Source organism: Silurus meridionalis, chromosome 24, assembly GCF_014805685.1.
Source record: "Silurus meridionalis isolate SWU-2019-XX chromosome 24, ASM1480568v1, whole genome shotgun sequence".
Taxonomy (NCBI): domain Eukaryota; kingdom Metazoa; phylum Chordata; class Actinopteri; order Siluriformes; family Siluridae; genus Silurus; species Silurus meridionalis.
In genome coordinates this window covers 8,128-31,820 of record NC_060907.1, presented here as the reverse complement: position 1 = coordinate 31,820, position 23,693 = coordinate 8,128, and the positions used below count along the sequence as shown (strand labels likewise).

Sequence of the window (23,693 nt, the reverse complement as noted above, 5' to 3'; positions counted from 1 at the left end):
TAACAATACTGAACTTAAAGCGAGATATTTTGTTCACAGAAGACTTACTGATGAACATGCATAATCAGAAATGTTGAAGTTGCACAGTACTGCAGAAATGTTTCCAGATGCAAAATCTTTAGAAAGTGGGTAACTACGCAGAAAAAAAACAACAGAATTACGCTTTAAAACAACTTAAACATGGTTTCTATAAACTTGATTCTTTGATAGTTTTATAAACAAGCTCACCTGTTAACACCATAACAAGGGTTGCGGTTGATGAGGCCAAGAGTCAGTGTGTCCAAATCAGATTGGTTTTGTTGTGACACCCAGGATTGAATGGCTGAGGAGTTCTCAAATAGCTTCAGATCAGCCATGTTTACCCCCAATAGAGCCTTCACTGTGCTCACATTCAGGGTCTGACAAACACAAATTAGTTTAACTCAAGTTCATATTCGATTTTCTATTTGTCACTTTATGTAAATCAAACACCTATTCTATTCCTTTTATTATTTATACCTGGAGAACTTGGGTTTCAGACTAATGAATATGTTGATGTCCATGTTGATGTTCTGGGTGGAAAGTGCTTCTATATCCTCCACGGGTGCTCCACCTAGTCATAGAGACACACATACACACACACACACAATAAGAGATTTTAAAGTGTGATAATGTGAGTAACGGTTCCAGCGGCAGTGTACCTGATGCACCAGCAGAGGGAACTATCACCTGAGTAAAGAACAGTTCTGGTTCTATCGGTTAGTTGCTGTTATTAGCATTTCTATCCAGTGGTCATGCTTAATCCAGTGCAAAGTACTGTGTTTGCTAGCCATCACATTACCAAACCTATTGTTTTCTTGTTTTCATTGTGTATCGGACTCTTCTCGTTGTCGTCTCTCGTCTCTTTTTAATTGCTAGAGTTGTTTACCAACTCTACCTTTGCCTAGCCCTTCTGTTTTTTGCCACTGGTGTTTTCAATAAACCGCACATGGATTCAGAACCCTTTACCTCCACCTCGGCATCACAGAATACTTTGCCGACGGAATCCAACAGATTTTCATCGGTTGGAATCGGTTGTCACATACCAGGGAGAAATGCTTGTGGCTTACCTCATGAAGTTCAAGGCTCAACAGGCTGCTAACACTCACCTCCTTCAAGCTATTAATGCCATGCCTGTACCATGCGAGGTTGCCAGTGTCACATAGCCCATTGAGCTTGGTAGAACTCTTGTCTGTCCAGAGGAGCGGAGGCATCAAATGCACCTCAAATTATGCTTCAATTGTGGACAAGAACCCAGCGTTGTTTGCAGTGTCCTAAGGTGAGCTTCAAACCTTGTCTCTACAGTCATTGACTATCGCAACCTGCACTCGATTACAGTGCGTTATCCATATCCACTCCTTCTGGTGCCATCCACCTCAAACAGCTCAGAGAGGCACGATATTTTACTAAACTCGACCTCCGCAGTGCCTATAACTTGATCCGTATTAAAGAGGGGGGACGAGCGGAAAACTGGCCTTGACACGACCAGAGGGCACTGTGAATATCGGCGATGCCGTATGGCCTGGCCAACATGCTGGCGATATTTAATTCATTCATGAATCAAATTCATAGAGACATGCTAAATGTATTTTTATTGTGTATGTATAGGATACACAGGGAAACCAAACCCTCTACCTCTGCCTTGGCATCATATTGTGTGTGTGTGTGTGTGTGTGTGTGTGTGTGTGTGTGTGTGTGTGTGTGTGGTTACTTTTAATACCAACTACTTCTTTTAAAAGATGTATTTGTTTGTGTGTCTTATCTTTCTTATAAGTGGACATTTGTTTTACCTAGGTAGGGTGTCATGAGTTGGTAGTACGTAGTGGCATTGCTGCGGAGATTGATAAATGAAGATTTGGCAATGATGTACAGAGCAGATTTCTGTTGAGTCGAACACAAAGTCAGATCTGGAGGCAGGACCATTCTGCATAGAAAAAAGGAAACATCATGAACACAACCATACCCAAATCATTTTGCTTTTGCATGCTTTTGGATGTATGAACATGTTTGTGTGTGTAATTACATTAGGTTCTCAGCAGTGATATTTTCCAGTACATTGATGTCTAATGTACAGATGTAAGAACCAATGATATTTATTTCAGCACTTCCCAGAGAATGAATATCAATGTTCAGATATCTCATGATGATTGCTTTACTCTAGAAAAAAAAACACAAACAATATTCAGGTAGCAAGCACATAATTGTCTGAGCATTAGATATGTTAAGACCCTTAACCCACAAATGTTTAGTTGTATAAATGAGAGAATTGTAAATTGCTCTGGAAAGGGCATCTGCCAAATGCCATTAATGTAATTGTGTTTCTCTTTTCTCTTTCTCTCACAGACGCTCTTTCTTTCACTCTATACCAAATCAAAGATGCTCTCTCTTCTTCGCTATATAGGTTCAAACATGACCTAGCTCTCTTTTTCTCTCTACATAGGATCACAGATGTTTTCTCTTTCACTCTTTAAAGGATCACAGATGATTTTTTTTTTCACTCTATAAAGGATCACAGATGTTTTCTCTTCCCCTCTATATAGGGTCACAGATGGTTTTACTTTCACTCTATAAAGGATCACAGATCTTCCTCTATATTGGGTCTCTCTCTTCCTCTCTGTCTTGCTCTCGTTCTCTGATGGATTAGAGATTCTCTCTGTTTCTCTGATTAAAGGATTGCAGGTGCTCATGATTTCTCTCTTCCCATCTCTCTCAGAGGAGAGGAATGTGGCATTAAGATAAATAATAAATAAATGGCAAAAAAATACTTTAAAGGTCTTTATCTCTCTCTCTCTCTCTCTCTCTCTCTCTCTCTCTCTGTTTCTCATAAACATTTAAACTTACACTCACACACTTTTACATCCATCCATTACCTTTTCTGGTTCCCAGCTTCCATCATTTGAGTCCAGTAAAGAGGACAGCGTATCAATTATAGTAATGTTCCATTTGCTAATAGCATCAATAGATGCTACCCGAGACGTGGAACCTAGTAGTTGCAGCACATCATCATTAAGGCCTGATGGATAAATCTAGATATGCAAAAATTTAAAAATTTTATTATACCACCTGGCACACAATATCCAAAAGTTTATTTGGGTAAATCCAACATTCACACAAAGTCTGACTTTGAACTTATAACCCAAAAACAAACCTTGATTGAGAGATTATTCATTTTGCAAACATATAGCATGCAAGAATCATATTTAAACACACACTGCAAAAAATAACAGAATACTATGGTAGAAAAGCACAAACAACCTTGTATTTCTCATAATACCTGGTTTAACTTGTTCAGAATGACATTCTGGAGGCTGGTGTCCACCACTTTCTCAGTAATGGCTGCCAGGTTGTCCTGTAGGACATCGATGTCCAGATACAGATCAAACAGCGTGGAGTTAAAGCCGTAAGGAAACGATGTATCTGCAATTGTTGCTGCTGTGATCTTGCTCACTGTTAGACACAGAAGGTTTAGAGTTACTCAGTAATGGACAGAATCTAAAAACCTGTCCATGTACCTTAATGTGTACCATTACCTGTAGTGCTTTCTGAGTTGCATTCTGTAAAGAATGCACTTAGTTTCTTTATTGGGAGCTTCTGCTTCCTCAGGACTGAAAGAACTTTCCTTTTTACATTCTATAAACAATGCACACATACACACGCACACACACACACACACACACACACACACACACACACACACACACACACACACACACACACACACAAACACACAAACACACATTCAATTAGTCCAGATAGTATAACACTGGGTTAATAAATCAATCAAAATCATAAATGCAAAGCTGAACATGTTTACATACAAAGCTAAGCTTGTTGCAGAGGTCTGATTTGAAATAAACAGCCAGCATGCCGAGTTGTTCCACGGTCTGCTCATTCCATGTTGATGGATTACTGATTAAATAAAAATAATGTCAAAGATATAATACTAATAATATAATACAAATACAAACACACATTATTTATTTTGTTTCATGACCTTTTTAGGCTTTTCAATTTAAATGTTAAAATGTGATTTTTCTTTTCTACAACTCTACCACATATATAAAAGATATGTGCTAATGCACAAGATGTTCTGTCTTACCCATAAGTAGTGTTTCCACTGAGCAGCAGTGACTGTATAGCAGTGATCTGAGAATCAGAAAGATCTTCACAGTTCTTTAGTTTCTCCAAAATGAGAGGGTCAGAGTTCTGAATGTAGGAGAATTCCAGTGTGCAGGCCATATTCCCAAGAACATCCACCTGATCCCCGGTCAGGCTCACACCAGATATACCCTACAGCATCACAAACCATAAAGTAGTGTCACACAGAATCTCTAAAAATGGGGGACTTGTGAGGAATCCAATATTTTGTTTCAAAATACTTGTCTTTTATATGAACTTGAACATTTTTTCTAATAAATTAACCCGATTATATATTCTTGATAGATCACAAAACACTTATGGAAGGGAATTTGCTGATTGCAATAGATAAATATTTCAACACTGGAAGTTCACGAGACACAAATCGAATGTAACATTTGGTGCAATTTAGTGATAGGTTTTCCAAGATTTAATTGCTAAGAATGAATGTGTTGGGCTGTAAACATGTTACTGTGTATGTATTACCAGGCAGTCCTTTGCATTGTTGAACAGGTTGGTCATTTTGTCAAGGACAGGAGAAACAACATAGAAATCTGCTTTGCCCAGGGCACTGAAATATGACTGGCAGTTCACCTTCGGTATCTTCTCATAGCTACAACACACGGATAGCAAACAACCCACACTCTTAATTTCAGACACATGAAACCATCAAGTGGGAATGCAGGAGACATGTGTATTATCTTTTATAGTCAGTATTTTGTGTGTGTGAAAGTGTTCCACACCTGTAGTACAGTAGCAGGTCAGAGGGGACATCAGTAAAGTTAACAAATGGATCTTGTTTTACGTAGTTGTACATGCAGATCAGCTGAAACACAGAATGCATTGTGATTGTGTAGTTTCTCGTTTACTAGTCAAGGTTTGGGTCCACATGCTGTCTCTGTCTCAGGCTTTGTGCAGAATGTGAAAGAATATCAGAGTGTATCTACCTGAGCCTCTTCCAGGACAACCTTGTCTCTGTCTGCACGTGGTCTACAGGCTTTCACTAGATCTTTGGCTTTTGTATTGGCAGAGTCTGAACTGAACCACAGGAGAATCCCTGCAGTACTGATGGTGACAGACTGTGGGGAGAAACACCCACACACACACACACACACACACACACACACACACACACACACAGAGTCAAACACAGACACACACTCAATGACTAGTTTATTGACCAAATTGCAATCTTAGCAAGTCAGGTTGTGTGTGAGTGTCTGTGTGTGTGTGTGTGTGTGTGTGTGAGAGAGAGAGAGAGAGAGAGAGAGAGAGAGAGAGAGAGATTCTGTGTGTTTCTAACTCACTCTTCTGGATTATCACTGGCACTTGCCACTGCACCAAACAGCATCATAGCCTGGTAGGAATGAAAGACAAATCATTGCATTTATGGGAATACCAGTATAAAAAAGTGATTTACAAAGTGGGTCTGTTCAGTTACCTGTTCATGACTCCAGCTTTTGTTATTGATGAGTGAAATTTCCACAGAGCTCAGTGATGTCAATAGAACAAGCGGAATATACATCACCAGTGCATCTGGAACATTCTGTATCACTTCAGTTTGGTCTACAGAGATTACCTGGAAAAAAAGTGTTGGAGCAGACTTCAACATCAACAAACTATTGATTCCATACAATTACAAAGCTGTATAGGAGACAGTCACAGAAATGTACATAACAGTAATGTGTTTGTGTGTATGCATGCGTGTATGTGTGTGTGCTTGTGTAAAAAGAGTGTATACCTTTTGGACAAATGTCTCTTGCAGAATAACTGGTGCTGATAAAATGTTATTGATGAACGTTACATTTTGTGATAAAGACATAATCTGAGAAGATGGGAGGATGGAGATGGTTGCAGAAGGAACACCACCAATAAGTGTTCCCAGTGACAAGACTGAGGAGGCACTGTCGATCTGTGAGATAATACATAAAAGAAATCATTCTGATATTTCCACATGAACGCAACAAGAGAATGTTTAAATTACAGGACTTTGAGAAATAGCGTGTAATTAGTTAATATATCAAAAGGAAATACAATTTTGTTCTTCACAGGTTGATTTTGTGAAATAGCTTCAACTTGATGTGATTTCATTTCAGCAGCATAGACTGTCATTCCTGACAATTTTGCAATGTACACTCACATTAAAGCCTGAACTAATGATGCTCTGGATGAGGGCATTCAATTGGCCCTGGTCCCAGCCACTGATGATACTGAGTGTAGACAGTGTAGTGTTTAACACATTGGAGGGGGCAGAGTTTATCTGGCCCACAGTCAGGCCCACGCACTGGCTACCCAACTTTTGGATGGCATCTGTTGTTATATTGGGGAACTTTGCTACCAGCACCGCTGTAACCTGAAAAGAGAAGAGGATTATAGATAACGGTACTGCTACACTAGCTGATTAGTAAACAGGCAGAGACTTATTTATTGATCACCTCTGGATTAAATTCTGTACAGAAGTTGTTGATCTTAGTGAGGATGGTCTGAATGTCTGCATCTCCAAGAGGAACAAACATGGAGGAAGGACTTTGACACAGCAGCTCAGGTGGCAATCTATAAGAACACAAATACGCTTTTAGAATGCTTTATACAAGGCTGGATGAAGAAATAGAAGAAGTAGTTGATAATGTGTAGAGTCTAGTGTTACCTGAGTGGGCTGAAGTCAGGATTCTGGAGGTACAACTCTCTTGTGTAGTACTGCAGGACACTGGCTGAAATGTTTGCATTGTTGAACAACTGAAGATTTTCAGAGTTCTTCAGGAACACACTTGACTAAAGAACATAATAAACCACACATTAATACGTCACTATGAGTGTGTGTTGCAGGATGTATTTAGCTGATATCGGTCCAAATTACTAAAATAGATAATTACACGTATGCTTGTGTGTGTGTGTGTGTGTGTGTGTGTGTGTGTGTGTGTGTGTGTGTGTGTGTGTGTGTGTGAGTGTGTGCTACCATGTTTCCTGATAGGAATAATTGAAGATCAGTGAGGGTGATGAAGGTGATGAAGAATCCGATATTATCGACAAACCAGGCAGTGGAGTTCAGAAGAGGATCTGAAGAGTTATAGCAGCGAGGGCTGCCATCTGCAAATTACACATAAACATAGTTTTGTTGAGACACACATATTGTACATACACATGTACCGGAAACAAAAGTGAAGTACATTTAATCAGAGAGAAAGAGAGAGGGATAGAAAACAGAAGAAAAGAGTTTATACTTACTGCCGCTGCTTAAATACTCTTTAATAGAGCTGTACACATCAGCTGGGGTGAAATCAGCTGCAGCAAAGGTGTAGTTGTCCCTAGGATGGACACCCTGCTCACAAACACACATATAGAGGAAATGTTTTACTAGGGATACTTGTTTTTTAAGCCAACAGACAAAGGTCTGTGTTTGTGCTGAGAACCCTGTGTAATGCTGAATGCAACAAAGACTCACAGTTTCCTGTATGACAGACAAGAGGCACCACTGAGCTGGGTGGAGCTGATGAGCTGAGAGCTGAGGTAGGGCAGGTAGTGAAGCAGTGTGACATTAAACCACTGTTCTACATCAGCCTGAGATGAGGCACTAAGTGCACGAGGCCACACACACTCTAATGTTCGGCTGGCCAGAGCTGAGGACAAAACAGGCTCCTGTAAAGAGATACAGGGATTACTCTATCTGTTAATATAACAAAAAAGTAAGCAACATGCATGGGCAACAGCAAAAGTGAAATGAAGAAAATACCATCTCCAGGTACTGAGTGGTTCTGTTGTAATTGTTAAGTAGTGTGCAGAGTTCAGAACCATTAATCACTGGGTTTGTGCTTTTCAGATACTCGCTGAGTTCTTCCGTTGAGATGGAGCTCAAAATCTAGAGGACACAGAGGAGGGACACCACACTCATTACAGAGGAAGGAGTGGTTAACTTACTGTTTACTACGAAAACTGTTATTGAGCGTTTCACTGATGTGAACAGTGTTCGAGAGCAGAAGTACCTCTGCCTGTCGATCAGCCGGAATAAGGGACAGGAAATCATTTAGGTCAGGGAATCCAAAACTGAGGAACAACTGTTTCAGGAACATGTAGAAGCTCCCACTGCCATAGCAGCTCAAGCCTGTTAGGCAACAGAGGGCACTAATGAAAATGTCTGTGGTGTATTCAGATTGATGATATCAGTGAATGTTGAACATTCCTTTGACCGAACTCATCATCAGTCAGTCAAATCAACTTATCACCCTCTACATACAGCATAATACAAAATACACACAAAAGTACACACCTACACACACACACACACACACACACACACACACACACACACACACACCTTGGCTGGACTGGTACTTCAGATAGTCTTGTATGTAACTGAAGATAGTGTTGGACTGTGTTACAGAGAGGTTACTGTACACATTATTAAGGCCTTTCACTCTGTAAACACACCAATAGAAATAGACAAATTACAAATGAAAAGAAAAAAAAAAAATGAATTAAATTGAAAGTAAAAATATTAGATTTCTGAGTTCATGTCGAGGAGAAGCTCACATCTCTCTGTAGGAGTTACAGCTGATGTTCATGGGGATGATCGACAGGGTGCTTGGACCAGTCACAGGAAGGAAGATGGAAAGGTAAGTCTGGAACCACAGTGCAAAGTCCTTCGAGCTGAAACTTTGGAAGTGAGGCGCCAGATTCATTAACGTTATGTTCAGAATGGTGTCTGATGTTGCTGAAGGAATGCTAGTCATGTTCATCTGCAAACACACATCAGCATCCATTAAAAGTCTGCAAATACTTGGACTGCATACATTCGTATGCACAGAATAAATGTCTTTTATTTTACAAGAAAATAGGCTACAGAGATCCTCACTTGTATTGCAATCTGGCTGAAGGCTGTGAAGAAGCTGACAAGTTGATTCAGATCTAAAGATGTGATCATACGGCCAAACACCTCTCTAAACACAGAGTCATTTCCCAACACTCCTGCATCTGGCTGCAAAATGAACTCAGCTTTCTGCTCACTGGACAGTAAACCAAACACTGCAACCTGCAGGACAAAACATTCATGTCAGACATTCTGTTCACAACAGGTCTACAAGGAAAACAAGCAACACTGGTACAGCAGCTATATGTTCTCTCAGCCAAAACCCAAAGACCAACTGTTCCTACTACACTCTTGTGAACACAAACGAAACAAGTAATTGCTGCAATTGTGATGTTACTCACACTGGAGAAATTAGCATTTAGAATTTGGAGCTCCTTTAAGGTGGCATAATTGCTGAAATTGCCAAGGTTCTTTTCAAACCAGTCATTGCTGCCAGAAGTGTTGGAAAAACAGCCAGGATCTAAAAGGATCAGAGATCATTGGATTAATGAATCAAATTATTCTTAATTGTCTTATATATTTTCATCTAGGTAAACCATCGTTTTAAACTATTCAGACTAAAACAAGTCACAGACTGCCACGTGTCTGTTTCAGGTTTCTAAACATATAAAGGAGACTATGTACCTGGCAAGTCAACTCTTGACAGGAAGGGAAAGATGAATGAAGTAAAGACCCACTGCTTCTGTTTCTTTGTCATAAGTGATTCCTGACTACCGAGAGCCTCCACCCTAATTTGAATGGAACAGATTAGATTTTCACATGAACTACATCATCTTCATGTCTTAAATAACACATCTGGAGTTTCTAAATTCCAGTGACCATACTTACACAATTTGGTATGTCTCACAGCTGAAGGTTTTGGAACTGATGCTGAACAGAAAGTCTGTGGACACTGATGACAAAAATAGTCTGAGCCTTATCTGGAACCACTTGCTTATGAAAGTAGCATTCGTTAACTGTGCTGCTGTGAAGTCCTTGATTATCACCTCCCCAATGGCATCAAGCATATTTGGGTTGAATTGAATGCTGCTGTTGGTCTGCATGAAAGATTACATGATTCAATGCATAGTTAACCAAAATGTTTTGCTTTTTTTTCTTAAACACCAGGTAAATGTTCTTACTATGCTTGAAAACCTGTCCAGTGCATTCTCCAATGATCCAGCAAAATTCTGGAAGAAATGCTTCCAAAGATCTTTAGAGTAGGTCAGGTTATTTTGCAGTTTGCATGTTAACAATGTGAGCAGATCATCAGAGGACAATACAACACCCTTAAAAGACAAAAACAGGGTTTTGTGGTCAACTCATTTTTGGAGTAACAATACTGAACTTAAAGCGAGATATTTTGTTCACAGAAGACTTACTGATGAACATGCATAATCAGAAATGTTGAAGTTGCACAGTACTGCAGAAATGTTTCCAGATGCAAAATCTTTAGAAAGTGGGTAACTACGCAGAAAAAAAACAACAGAATTACGCTTTAAAACAACTTAAACATGGTTTCTATAAACTTGATTCTTTGATAGTTTTATAAACAAGCTCACCTGTTAACACCATAACAAGGGTTGCGGTTGATGAGGCCAAGAGTCAGTGTGTCCAAATCAGATTGGTTTTGTTGTGACACCCAGGATTGAATGGCTGAGGAGTTCTCAAATAGCTTCAGATCAGCCATGTTTACCCCCAATAGAGCCTTCACTGTGCTCACATTCAGGGTCTGACAAACACAAATTAGTTTAACTCAAGTTCATATTCGATTTTCTATTTGTCACTTTATGTAAATCAAACACCTATTCTATTCCTTTTATTATTTATACCTGGAGAACTTCGGGTTTCAGACTAATGAATATGTTGATGTCCATGTTGATGTTCTGGGTGGAAAGTGCTTCTATATCCTCCACGGGTGCTCCACCTAGTCATAGAGACACACATACACACACACACACACACACACACACACACACACACACACACACACACACACACACACACACACACAATAAGAGATTTTAAAGTGTGATAATGTGAGTAACGGTTCCAGCGGCAGTGTACCTGATGCACCAGCAGAGGGAACTATCACCTGAGTAAAGAACAGTTCTGGTTCTATCGGTTAGTTGCTGTTATTAGCATTTCTATCCAGTGGTCATGCTTAATCCAGTGCAAAGTACTGTGTTTGCTAGCCATCACATTACCAAACCTATTGTTTTCTTGTTTTCATTGTGTATCGGACTCTTCTACGTTGTACGTCTCTCGTCTCTTTTTTAATTGCTAGAGTTGTTTACCAACTCTACCTTTGCCTAGCCCTTCTGTTTTTTTTGCCACTGGTGTTTTCAATAAACCGCACATGGATTCAGAACCCTTTTACCTCCACCTCGGCATCACAGAATACTTTGCCCGACGGGAATCCAACAGATTTTCATCGGTTGGAATCGGTTGTCACATACCAGGGAGAAATGCTTGTGGCTTACCTCATGAAGTTCAAGGCTCAACAGGCTGCTAACACTCACCTCCTTCAAGCTATTAATGCCATGCCTGCCAGCCAACATAAACTACTGAAGATGGCCCCTTTGGACAAATTTGATGGTTTCACAAATTACTGTTGCAAGTTTCTTTGGCAACATAAGGTATATTTTTCCCAACACCAAGTCAAGTTTACTTCTATAGTGCGTTTTACCGTGGACATTGTCTCAAAGCAGCTTAACAGAATGTAAGAGTTAAGGTGAACAATGTGTATTTATCCCTGATGAGCAAGCCATGGAGATTGTGGCAAGCAAAAACAACCAGACGTTTATAGCTAGGATTCCACTAAATGCGCTCTGACGCTAACCTTGCTAAATGGCAAAGTGCTGGAATGGGTTTCCGCATTATGGGGCATTGACAAAAGTGGTTAAAAGCTCTTTAGCTCACTTCAGACAGCTGCTCAAGGATGTGTTTCAATACCCAGCAGAAGTCAAATTTATCCACCAAATATGCCATGAAGTTTCGTACCCTTGTCACGCACAGCAGCTGGAATGGCATGGCACTCCGGGCAGGCGGTAATTGCCTGCAAGGACCAGAACAATTCCTTGTTCCAATACATCACCACAACCATTCAACTGGACAATCTCTTACAAAATCAGTGCCACACTCGAGAGTTTTACCCTGCTCAAACAATGCCATGCCTGTACCATGCGAGGTTGCCAGTGTCACATAGCCCATTGAGCTTGGTAGAACTCTTGTCTGTCCAGAGGAGCGGAGGCATCAAATGCACCTCAAATTATGCTTCAATTGTGGACAAGAACCCAGCGTTGTTTGCAGTGTCCTAAGGTGAGCTTCAAACCTTGTCTCTACAGTCTCGTACTGCCGGTACAATTGTCCTGTACTAATAGAAACTGTATCTTCTCCAGCTGCTGCAGGATGTTTTTTTTTTGTGGAGAAGAAAGATGGCGGACTACGGCCATGCATTGACTATCGCAACCTGCCCTCGATTACAGTGCGTTATCCATATCCACTCCTTCTGGTGCCATCCACCCTCAAACAGCTCAGAGAGGCACGATATTTTACTAAACTCGACCTCCGCAGTGCCTATAACTTGATCCGTATTAAAGAGGGGGGACGAGCGGAAAACTGGCCTTGACACGACCAGAGGGCACTGTGAATATCGAGCGATGCCGTATGGCCTGGCCAACATGCTGGCGATATTTAATTCATTCATGAATCAAATTCATAGAGACATGCTAAATGTATTTTTATTGTGTATGTATAGGATACACAGGGAAACCAAACCCTCTACCTCTGCCTTGGCATCATAGTGTGTGTGTGTGTGTGTGTGTGTGTGTGTGTGTGTGTGTGTGTGGTTACTTTTAATACCAACTACTTCTTTTAAAAGATGTATTTGTTTGTGTGTCTCATCTTTCTTATAAGTGGACATTTGTTTTACCTAGGTAGGGTGTCATGAGTTGGTAGTACGTAGTGGCATTGCTGCGGAGATTGATAAATGAAGATTTGGCAATGATGTACAGAGCAGATTTCTGTTGAGTCGAACACAAAGTCAGATCTGGAGGCAGGACCATTCTGCATAGAAAAAAGGAAACATCATGAACACAACCATACCCAAATCATTTTGCTTTTGCCTACTTTTGGATGTATGAACATGTTTGTGTGTGTAATTACATTAGGTTCTCAGCAGTGATATTTTCCAGTACATTGATGTCTAATGTACAGATGTAAGAACCAATGATATTTATTTCAGCACTTCCCAGAGAATGAATATCAATGTTCAGATATCTCATGATGATTGCTTTACTCTAGAAAAAAAAACACAAACAATATTCAGGTAGCAAGCACATAATTGTCTGAGCATTAGATATGTTAAGACCCTTAACCCACAAATGTTTAGTTGTATAAATGAGAGAATTGTAAATTGCTCTGGAAAGGGCATCTGCCAAATGCCATTAATGTAATTGTGTTTCTCTTTTCTCTTTCTCTCACAGACGCTCTTTCTTTCACTCTATACCAAATCAAAGATGCTCTCTCTTCTTCGCTATATAGGTTCAAACATGACCTAGCTCTCTTTTTCTCTCTACATAGGATCACAGATGTTTTCTCTTTCACTCTTTAAAGGATCACAGATGATTTTTTTTTCACTCTATAAAGGATCACAGATGTTTTCTCTTCCCCTCTATATAGGGTCACAGATGGTTTTACTTTCACTCTATAAAGGATCACTGTCAGAACGTTCAGGTTATAGGATCCAAGGCAGATGCAAAAGGAGCAGGGGAGTAAAGCTGTGCAGAGCTGAATCGGGAAGCCGATTCAGGGAGTCGATTCCGGGAGTCGATTCCGGGAGCCGATTCAGGGAGCCGATTCACGGAGCCGATGTGCGCGGAGGGTGAGGATTTCGAGCCGGAAACCAGAGCGCGTTCAGCGCGAGCCGAGTCGGAAACCGGAGCGCGTTCAGCGCGAGCAGAGCAGAGCCGAACCGGAGCGCGTTCAGCGCGAGCAGAGCAGAGCCGAACCAGAAACCGGAGCGCGTTCAGCGCGAGCAGAGCAGAGCCGAACCGGAAACCGGAGCGCGTTCAGCGCGAGCCGAGTCGGAAACCGGAGCGCGTTCAGCGCGAGCCGAGCCGAGCCGAGCCGGAGGACAGAATGGTCAGGTCATACGCCATATCCGTGCAGCTGGTTGGGAGTGGGCGTTTCCTCTGTGATTGAGGCGGTAATGCCTGAAGTGCTCAAGCGGGCTGACAGTACCCCCCCGCCCAGGGCAGCCCCGGACGCCCCAACAGGCTGCCCCGGGTGGGCCCGATGAAAGCCAGCAATCAGGTCAGGGTCCAGGATAAAGCGGAGGGGACCCAGGAGCGCCTCAGGACCATAGCCTCCCAATCCACAAGGTACTGAAGGCCCCGACCACGACGACGGGAGCGGAGCAGGCGGCGCACGGTGTAGGCAGGACCCCCATCAATGACCCGGGCGGGCGGAGGGGGCCTGGCGGAGGGCACCAGGGAGCAGGCCTGAACGGGTCGAACCCTAGACACATGAAACGTAGGTGGACCCGGAGCGCCCTGGGGAGCCTGAGCCGGAGGGCCACGGGATTGATGACCTTGGAAATGGGGAAGGGGCAGATGAAGCGTGGGGAGAGCTTCCGACAGGTGGCCTTAAGGGGAAGGTCCCGAGTAGAGAGCCACACACGTTGCCCGGCACGGTAGCGGGGGCTAGGCACCGCCACGGTTGGCCCCCTGGCAAAGCCTTATGCCATTCTTGAGCAGGGCTGCTCGGGCCGTTCTCCAGCCTCGACGGCAGCGTCGGAAGAAAAGGGCGGCAGAAGGAACGGCGGACCGGGGTTCCTGGTTGGAGAAAACCGGCGGCAGAAAACCGTGGACCACCTGGAAGGGCGCAAGTCCTGTGGCAGCAGTGGGAAGAGTGTTATGGGCATACTCAATCCATAAAAGTTTGTCCGACCAGGAGGAGGGTTCCCGACTGCAAAGGAGGCGGAGACCGTTTCAAGATCCTGGTTGAGCCTCTCGGTCTGTCCGCTCGCCTGGGGTGAAACCCAGATGAGAGGCTGGTCGAGATGCCCAGGAGGCGGCAGAACTCCTCCAAAACTGCGCCGAGAATTGGGGTCCGCGGTCCGAGACGATATCTCTGGGGAAACCATGGAGGCGGAATATGTGCTGGAGGGCCAGCTTGGCGGTTTCCTTGGCAGATGGCAGCTTGGGCAGAGCGATGAAGTGGCCCATCTTAGAAAACCGATCAATGACCGTCATGACAACCGTGTTGCCACTGGAAATGGGCAGCCCGGTAACGAAGTCCATGGCGATGTGCGACCACGGGCGTTTCGGGATAGGAAGGGGCCGAAGAAGACCTTGGGGGCGGCCACGAGGGTTCTTGTGTTGGGCACAGTCGGGGCAGGCTGCGACAAAGTCCCGGGTGTCCTTTACTACAGAAGGCCACCAGAAGCGTGCCTTGACCAGAGACAAGGTGCGAGGCTGACCGGGGTGACAGAAGAACAGGGAGTTGTGACACCACTGAAGAACTCCAGGGCGGAGACCTCGGGACGAACAGGAGACCAGTGGGGCAACCTCGGGACAGGGCCCCTGTCTTGGGCATTCTTGACCCGCCTCCAAAGCGAGACTAAGGGTGTGGACCGACACAGACTTGGCAAGGATGGTCTCTGGGCATGGCTCCTCCTCCTCCAGGGCATGAACCCTAGAGAGCGCATCAGGCTTGACATTCCGGCTCCCAGGCCGGTACGAAAGAGAGAACCGGAAGCGGCCAAAGAAAAGGCCCCATCTAGCCTGTCGGGGGTTGAGTCGTTTAGCCGATTGGAGGTACTCAAGGTTGCGATGATCCGTCCAGACCAGAAAGGGGACCTCCGCACCCTCCAACCAATGGCGCCATTCCTCCAAGGCCAGTTTGACAGCCAGGAGCTCCCTCTCACCCACCGGTAGTTACGCTCAGAGGAGCTAAGGCGCCTGGAAAAAAAAGCGCAAGGATGCAGGCGGTTATCCTCAGGGCAGACCTGGGAGAGCACCGCCCCCACTCCCACACCGGAGGCGTCAACTTCAACAACGAACTGCCGAGCCGGGTCAGGAAAGATGAGGATGGGCGCCCGTGAATCGCCGCTAAGCTCCAGAAATGCCTCCTCAGCCTCAGGGCCCCAGAAGAACGAGCGGAGGGAAGACGTCAGGAGGTGGAGGGGTGCCGCCACCGAACTATAGCCCTTTACGAAGCGGCGATAAAAATTGGCGAAGCCCAGGAACCTTTGTAAATGGCGGCGGGAGGTGGGGGTCGGCCAGTCCCGGATTGCCTGGACCCTGGCAGGGTCCATCCGGATATTACCGCGGAAAGCAGGTATCCCAGGAACGAGGTTTGTGAGGTGTGGAACTCACATTTCTCGGGTTTAACATAAAGCCCGTTCTTGAGAAGTCTCTCCAAGACCTGACGCACCTGCCGGATGTGTTCGTCCATGGAATGGGAGAAGATCAGGATATCATCCAGGTAGACAAACACAAACGTATTGAGCATGTCACGGAGGACCTCGTTGACCAGAGCCTGAAAGACGGCCGGAGCGTTGGTTAGGCCGAACGGCATGACGAGGTACTCGTAATGACCGGCTGGGGTATTGAAGGCGGTCTTCCATTCATCCCCCTCCCTGATACGCACCAGGTGGTACGCGTTGCGTAGATCCAGCTTAGTGAAGATCGTGGCACCATGCAGGAGTTCGAACGCCGAGGCCATAAGCGGCAAGGGGTAACGGTTCCGGATAGTGATCGCGTTAAGACCCCGGTAGTCAATACATGGGCGTAGGGACTTATCCTTCTTTTCGACAAAGAAGAAACCCGCACCAGCTGGGGAGGAGGATGGTCGGATGATACCTGCTGCCAGGGACTCCTGGATGTACTGGTTCATGGCAGTCCTCTCCGGGCTGATAACTGATACAGGCGCCCCTAGGGGACTGGCTCCGGGATGCAGGTCGATGGCACAGTCAAGTGCCGGTGGGGAGGCAGGAGGTAGCCAAGGCCTTACTGAACACGCGCAAGGCCATGATAGACCTCAGGAACCGACGCTATATCGGAGTGCTCGGGAGTGACAGCCGGCAGTGGTTTGGGTGGAGGAAGAGCAAGGCAGTGGTCAAGCAATGCACACCCCAATCAAGAATACGCCTGTCATCCAATCAACACGTGGGTTGTGTTTCTGAAGCCAAGGGAACCCGAGCATAATGGGGGCTTGGGGAGAGGAGATGACCAGGAAGGAAAGCCACTCCCGATGTCGTTCCCCCACTGACATGAGCAGAGGCTTAGTGCGGTGCGTGGCCCGGCCCAAAAGGCTGCCGCCCAGGGCTCTGATCAGCAGAGCTTCAGGCAGGGGTTCCATGGGAACCAGCAGTTGCTGGGCAAGCTTGAGGTCGATGAATTCGGCATCAGCCCCGGAGTCGACGAAGGCAGCCAACTCCGTGCCTTCGGGGCCAACCTGGAGGTGGACCAAGATAGTGGGTTTGAGGAGCGGGAAAGCGTGGCTCGTGGGTGCTCCTCCATTACCGACGAGCCTTGCCTTTACTGGGCAGGATGCGCCATGTGCCCTTTACCTCCGCAGTAGAGGCAAAGACCCAGAGACCGACGTTTCTCCTTCTCAGCGGGGTCAGGTGGTGGCGCCCTATCTCCATGGCCTGTGGCGGAGAGAAAGAACGGTGCCAGAACCCAAACACGAGGAGGGGAACCGCCGCAGTTAAAGGACTGTGAGGATCTAGGCTCTGAGCGGAGTAACCACGCTCCCGGCGGCGTTCCTTTATGCGCCGATCGATGCGTGTAGCCAGTGAGATCAGTGAATCCAGATCCTGGGGTGGATCACGAGCGGCAAGTTCGCCCCAACAGCAGAGGAGAGGCCCTGGAGGAAAGTGTCATAAAGCGCGATGCGATCCCATCCGCTGTCAGTGGCCTGGGTCCGGAACTCAGCCGCGAACTCCGCAACAGAGCGATGCCCCTGTGCGGCCGAGACCAGGGAGCGGGCGGCATCTTGGCGTGGCGTAGACGTGCCAAAGACCTTCCGGAGTTCGGCAGAAAAGGCGGCGAACGATCTGCAGTTGGGTGATTGGCTTTCCCACTCCGCAGTGGCCCACCTTAGGGCTCGGCCTGACAGGAGGGAAATGACGTAGGCCACCTTGGAGCGCTCTGTACCGAATTGGGAGGGTTGCATGCTAAAAATCAGGTCGCACTGCATAATAAACGATCGGCAGGAGTCAGGGTCGCCCGAAAACCGGGCTGGCTGCGCGAGCTGAGGCTCACGCATAGCTGAAGGGGCGGTAGGAGGAGCAGGGGCCTGCCGGGCCGGAGCAGCAGATGATGATGGCGGCAAAGCACCTGTGGTGAGCCGGTCGCCAAAACGCAGCGCAAAAATCCCATGATTTCCTGCACGCCAGTAGAGAGGTTCTGGATTTGTTGCTCCTGCGCCGCTTGTTGGCGAGACAAGGCCGTTAAAGCGGCGCTAGAGGCAGGTACATCCACGGGATCCATGTTGGCCAGATTGTTCTGTCAGAAAGTTCAGGTTATAGGATCCAAGGCAGATGCAAAGGAGCAGGGAGAAAAGCTGTGCAGAGCTGAATCGGGAAGCCGATTCAGGAGCCGATTCAGGAGCCGATTCAGGAGCCGATTCAGGAGCCGATTCAGGAGCCGATTCAGGAGCCGATGTGCGGAGGGTGAGGATTCCGAGCCGGAAACCAGAGCGCGTTCAGCGCGAGCAGAGCAGAACCGAACCGAAACCGGAGCGCGTTCAGCGCGAGCAGAGCAGAGCAGAACCGAACCGAAACCGGAGCGCGTTCAGCGCGAGCAGAGCCGAGCCGGAAACCGGAGCGCTGCTCAGCGCGAGCAGAGCAGAGCCGAGCCAGAAACCGGAGCGCGTTCAGCGCGAGCAGAGCAGAACCGAACCGGAAACCGGAGCGCGTTCAGCTCGAGCCGAGTCGGAAACCGGAGCGCGTTCAGCGCGAGCCGAGCCGAGCCGGAGGACAGAATGGTCAGGTCAGAGACAAAGAACAAACAAAAGAACAAACAAGCAAAACAGAATACGCTGGAGAGTGATCAGGGCAAGCCTAAAGACAATCTGGCACTGACTGGAGGATTCAGGCGTCCTTATAAGTGCCAGAAAATCATTCGCCATATCCTTGCAGCTGGTTGGGAGTGGGCGTTTCCTCTGTGATTGAGGCGGTAATGCCTGAAGTGCTCAAGCGGACTGACAGATCACAGATCTTCCTCTATATTGGGTCTCTCTTCCTCTCTGTCTTGCTCTCGTTCTCTGATGGATTAGAGATTCTCTCTGTTTGTCTGATTAAAGGATTGCAGGTGCTCATGATTTCTCTCTTCCCATCTCTCTCAGAGGAGAGGAATGTGGCATTAAGATAAATAATAAATAAATGGCAAAAAATACTTTAAAGGTCTTTATCTCTCTCTCTCTGTCTCTCTGTTTCTCATAAACATTTAAACTTTTACATCCATCCATTACCTTTTCTGGTTCCCAGCTTCCATCATTTGAGTCCAGTAAAGAGGACAGCGTATCAATTATAGTAATGTTCCATTTGCTAATAGCATCAATAGATGCCACCCGAGACATGGAACCTAGTAGTTGCAGCACATCATCATTAAGGCCTGATGGATAAATCTAGATATGCAAAAATTTTTAAAAATTTTATTATACCACCTGGCACACAATATCCAAAAGTTTATTTGGGTAAATCCAACATTCACACAAAGTCTGACTTTGAACTTATAACCCAAAAACAAACCTTGATTGAGAGATTATTCATTTTGCAAACATATAGCATGCAAGAATCATATTTAAACACACACTGCAAAAAATAACAGAATACTATGGTAGAAAAGAACAAACAACCTTGTATTTCTCATAATACCTGGTTTAACTTGTTCAGAATGACATTCTGGAGGCTGGTGTCCACCACTTTCTCAGTAATGGCTGCCAGGTTGTCCTGTAGGACATCGATGTCCAGATACAGATCAAACAGCATGGAGTTAAAGCCGTAAGGAAACGATGTATCTGCAATTGTTGCTGCTGTGATCTTGCTCACTGTTAGACACAGAAGGTTTAGAGTTACTCAGTAATGGGCAGAATCTAAAACCTGTCCATGTACCTTAATGTGTACCATTACCTGTAGTGCTTTCTGAGTTGCATTCTGTAAAGAATGCACTTAGTTTGTTTATTGGGAGCTTCTGCTTCCTCAGGACTGAAAGAACTTTCCTTTTTACATTCTATAAACAATGCACACATACACACGCGCACACACACACACACACACACACACACACACACACACACACAAACACACAAACACACATTCAATTAGTCCAGATAGTATAACACTGGGTTAATAAATCAATCAAAATCATAAATGCAAAGCTGAACATGTTTACATACAAAGCTAAGCTTGTTGCAGAGGTCTGATTTGAAATAAACAGCCAGCATGCCGAGTTGTTCCACGGTCTGCTCATTCCATGTTGATGGATTACTGATTAAATAAAAATAATGTCAAAGATATAATACTAATAATATAATACAAATACAAACACACATTATTTATTTTGTTTCATGACCTTTTTAGGCTTTTCAATTTAAATGTTAAAATGTGATTTTTCTTTTCTACAACTCTACCACATATGTAAAAGATATGTGCTAATGCACAAGATGTTCTGTCTTACCCATAAGTAGTGTTTCCACTGAGCAGCAGTGACTGTATAGCAGTGATCTGAGAATCAGAAAGATCTTCACAGTTCTTTAGTTTCTCCAAAATGAGAGGGTCAGAGTTCTGAATGTAGGAGAATTCCAGTGTGCAGGCCATATTCCCAAGAACATCCACCTGATCCCTGGTCAGACTCACACCAGATATACCCTACAGCATCACAAACCATAAAGAAGTTTCACACAGAATCTCTAAAAATGGGGGACTTGTGAGGAGTCCAACATTTTGTTTCAAAATATTTGTCTTTTATATGAACTTGAACATTTTGTCCAATACATTAACCCAATTAAATGTTCTTTATAGATCACAAAACACTTATGGAAGTCCTTCCGTAGAACGGAATTTGCTGATTGCAATAGATGAATATTTCAACACTGGAAGTTCACAAGACACAAATCGAATGTAACATTTGGTGCAATTTGGTGATAGGTTTTCCAAGATTTAAATGCTTACAATGAATGTGTTGGGCTGTAAACATGTTACTGTGTATGTATTACCAGGCAGTCCTTTGCATTGTTGAACAGGTTGGTCATTTTGTCAAGGACAGGAGAAACAACATAGAAATCTGCTTTGCCCAGGGCACTGAAATATGACTGGCAGTTCACCTTCTGTATCTTCTCATAGCTACAACACACGGATAGCAAACCACCCACACTCTTAATTTCAGACACATGAAACCATCAAGTGGGAATGCAGGAGACATGTGTATTATCTATTAAAGACAGTATTTTGTGTGTGTGAAAGTGTTCCACACCTGTAGTAAAGTAGCAGGTCAGAGGGGACATCAGTAAAGTTAACAAATGGATCTTGTTTTACGTAGTTGTACATGCAGATCAGCTGAAACACAGAATGCATTGTGATTGTGTAGTTTCTCGTTTACTAGTCAAGGTTTGGGTCCACATGCTGTCTCTGTCTCAGGCTTTGTGCAGAATGTGAAAGAATATCAGAGTGTATCTACCTGAGCCTCTTCCAGGACAACCTTGTCTCTGTCTGCACGTGGTCTACAGGCTTTCACTAGATCTTTGGCTTTTTGTATTGGCAGAGTCTGAACTGAACCACAGGAGAATCCCTGCAGTACTGATGGTGACAGACTGTGGGGAGAAACACACACACACACACACACACACACACACACACACACACACACAGAGTCAAACACAGACACACACTCAATGATTAGTTTATTGACCAAATTGCAATCTTAGCAAGTCAGGTTGTGTGTGAGTGTCTGTGTGTTTGTGTGTGTGTGTGTGTGTGTGTGTGTGTGTGTGTGTGTGAGAGAGAGAGAGAGAGAGAGAGAGAGAGAGAGAGATTCTGTGTGTTTCTAACTCACTCTTCTGGATTATCACTGGCACTTGCCACTGCACCAAACAGCATCATAGCCTGGTAGGAATGAAAGACAAATCATTGCATTTATGGGAATACCAGTATAAAAAAGTGATTTACAAAGTGGGTCTGTTCAGTTACCTGTTCATGACTCCAGCTTTTGTTATTGATGAGTGAAATTTCCACAGAGCTCAGTGATGTCAATAGAACAAGCGGAATATACATCACCAGTGCATCTGGAACATTCTGTATCACTTCAGTTTGGTCTACAGAGATTACCTGGAAAAAAAGTGTTGGAGCAGACTTCAACATCAACAAACTATTGATTCCATACAATTACAAAGCTGTATAGGAGACAGTCACAGAAATGTACATAACAGTAATGTGTTTGTGTGTATGCATGCGTGTATGTGTGTGTGCTTGTGTAAAAAGAGTGTATACCTTTTGGACAAATGTCTCTTGCAGAATAACTGGTGCTGATAAAATGTTATTGATGAACGTTACATTTGTGATAAAGACATAATCTGAGAAGATGGGAGGATGGAGATGGTTGCAGAAGGAACACCACCAATAAGTGTTCCCAGTGACAAGACTGAGGAGGCACTGTCGATCTGTGAGATAATACATAAAAGAAATCATTCTGATATTTCCACATGAACGCAACAAGAGAATGTTTAAATTACAGGACTTTGAGAAATAGCGTGTAATTAGTTAATATATCAAAAGGAAATACAATTTTGTTCTTCACAGGTTGATTTTGTGAAATAGCTTCAACTTGATGTGATTTCATTTCCAGCAGCATAGACTGTCATTCCTGACAATTTTGCAATGTACACTCACATTAAAGCCTGAACTAATGATGCTCTGGATGAGGGCATTCAATTGGCCCTGGTCCCAGCCACTGATGATACTGAGTGTAGACAGTGTAGTGTTTAACACATTGGAGGGGGCAGAGTTTATCTGGCCCACAGTCAGGCCCACGCACTGGCTACCCAACTTTTGGATGGCATCTGTTGTTATATTGGGGAACTTTGCTACCAGCACCGCTGTAACCTGAAAAGAGAAGAGGATTATAGATAACGGGTACTGCTACACTAGCTGATTAGTAAACAGGCAGAGACTTATTTATTGATCACCTCTGGATTAAATTCTGTACAGAAGTTGTTGATCTTAGTGAGGATGGTCTGAATGTCTGCATCTCCAAGAGGAACAAACATGGAGGAAGGACTTTGACACAGCAGCTCAGGTGGCAATCTATAAGAACACAAATACGCTTTTAGAATGCTTTATACAAGGCTGGATGAAGAAATAGAAGAAGTAGTTGATAATGTGTAGAGTCTAGTGTTACCTGAGTGGGCTGAAGTCAGGATTCTGGAGGTACAACTCTTGTGTAGTACTGCAGGACACTGGCTGAAATGTTTGCATTGTTGAACAACTGAAGATTTTCAGAGTTCTTCAGGAACACACTTGACTAAAGAACATAATAAACCACACATTAATACGTCACTATGAGTGTGTGTTGCAGGATGTATTTAGCTGATATCGGTCCAAATTACTAAAATAGATAATTACGTATGCTTGTGTGTGTGTGTGTGTGTGTGTGTGTGTGTGTGTGTGTGTGTGTGTGTGTGTGTG

At 44.5% G+C, this 23,693-nt stretch overlaps 1 protein-coding gene across 1 annotated transcript; it reads right to left on the bottom strand.

Moving 5' to 3' along the window:
- Positions 1–33: 33 nt before the first annotated feature.
- LOC124378560 lies at positions 34–23,444 on the bottom strand. The gene is made up of 46 exons (XM_046838284.1): positions 23,407–23,444; positions 23,195–23,312; positions 22,899–23,111; positions 22,500–22,669; positions 22,200–22,337; positions 22,066–22,115; positions 21,691–21,823; positions 21,487–21,569; positions 21,230–21,356; positions 20,692–20,882; positions 20,411–20,501; positions 20,145–20,244; positions 19,890–20,062; positions 19,484–19,639; positions 13,166–13,299; positions 12,933–13,066; positions 10,831–10,925; positions 10,561–10,730; positions 10,381–10,465; positions 10,141–10,287; positions 9,848–10,056; positions 9,644–9,747; positions 9,361–9,479; positions 9,005–9,181; positions 8,683–8,888; positions 8,468–8,568; positions 8,136–8,254; positions 7,886–8,011; positions 7,598–7,791; positions 7,416–7,474; positions 7,112–7,242; positions 6,803–6,927; positions 6,591–6,708; positions 6,296–6,508; positions 5,103–5,234; positions 4,899–4,981; positions 4,642–4,768; positions 4,118–4,308; positions 3,837–3,927; positions 3,549–3,648; positions 3,293–3,465; positions 2,889–3,044; positions 2,042–2,175; positions 1,809–1,942; positions 499–592; positions 34–133 (listed from the first exon to the last, which is right to left on the bottom strand). Exons 5-46 carry the CDS (start codon positions 22,281–22,283, stop codon positions 34–36), a joined length of 5,469 nt encoding a protein of 1,822 aa, XP_046694240.1. The 5' UTR covers positions 22,284–22,337; positions 22,500–22,669; positions 22,899–23,111; positions 23,195–23,312; positions 23,407–23,444.
- Positions 23,445–23,693: the final 249 nt, after the last annotated feature.

What these genes read in the sequence shown, in the direction of transcription:
- LOC124378560 (XM_046838284.1), bottom strand. Translation starts at nt 22,283, where the DNA reads ATGTATATTCCGCTTGTTCTATTGACATCACTGAGCTCTGTGGAAATT. An exon ending in TTCTGAACAAGTTAAACCAG is followed by an intron (nt 19,640 to 19,889) that starts GTATTATGAGAA and finishes TTGCATATCTAG; the next exon opens with ATTTATCCATCAGGCCTTAA. An exon ending in ACAATGCAAAGGACTGCCTG is followed by an intron (nt 4,309 to 4,641) that starts GTAATACATACA and finishes GTGATGCTGTAG; the next exon opens with GGTATATCTGGTGTGAGCCT.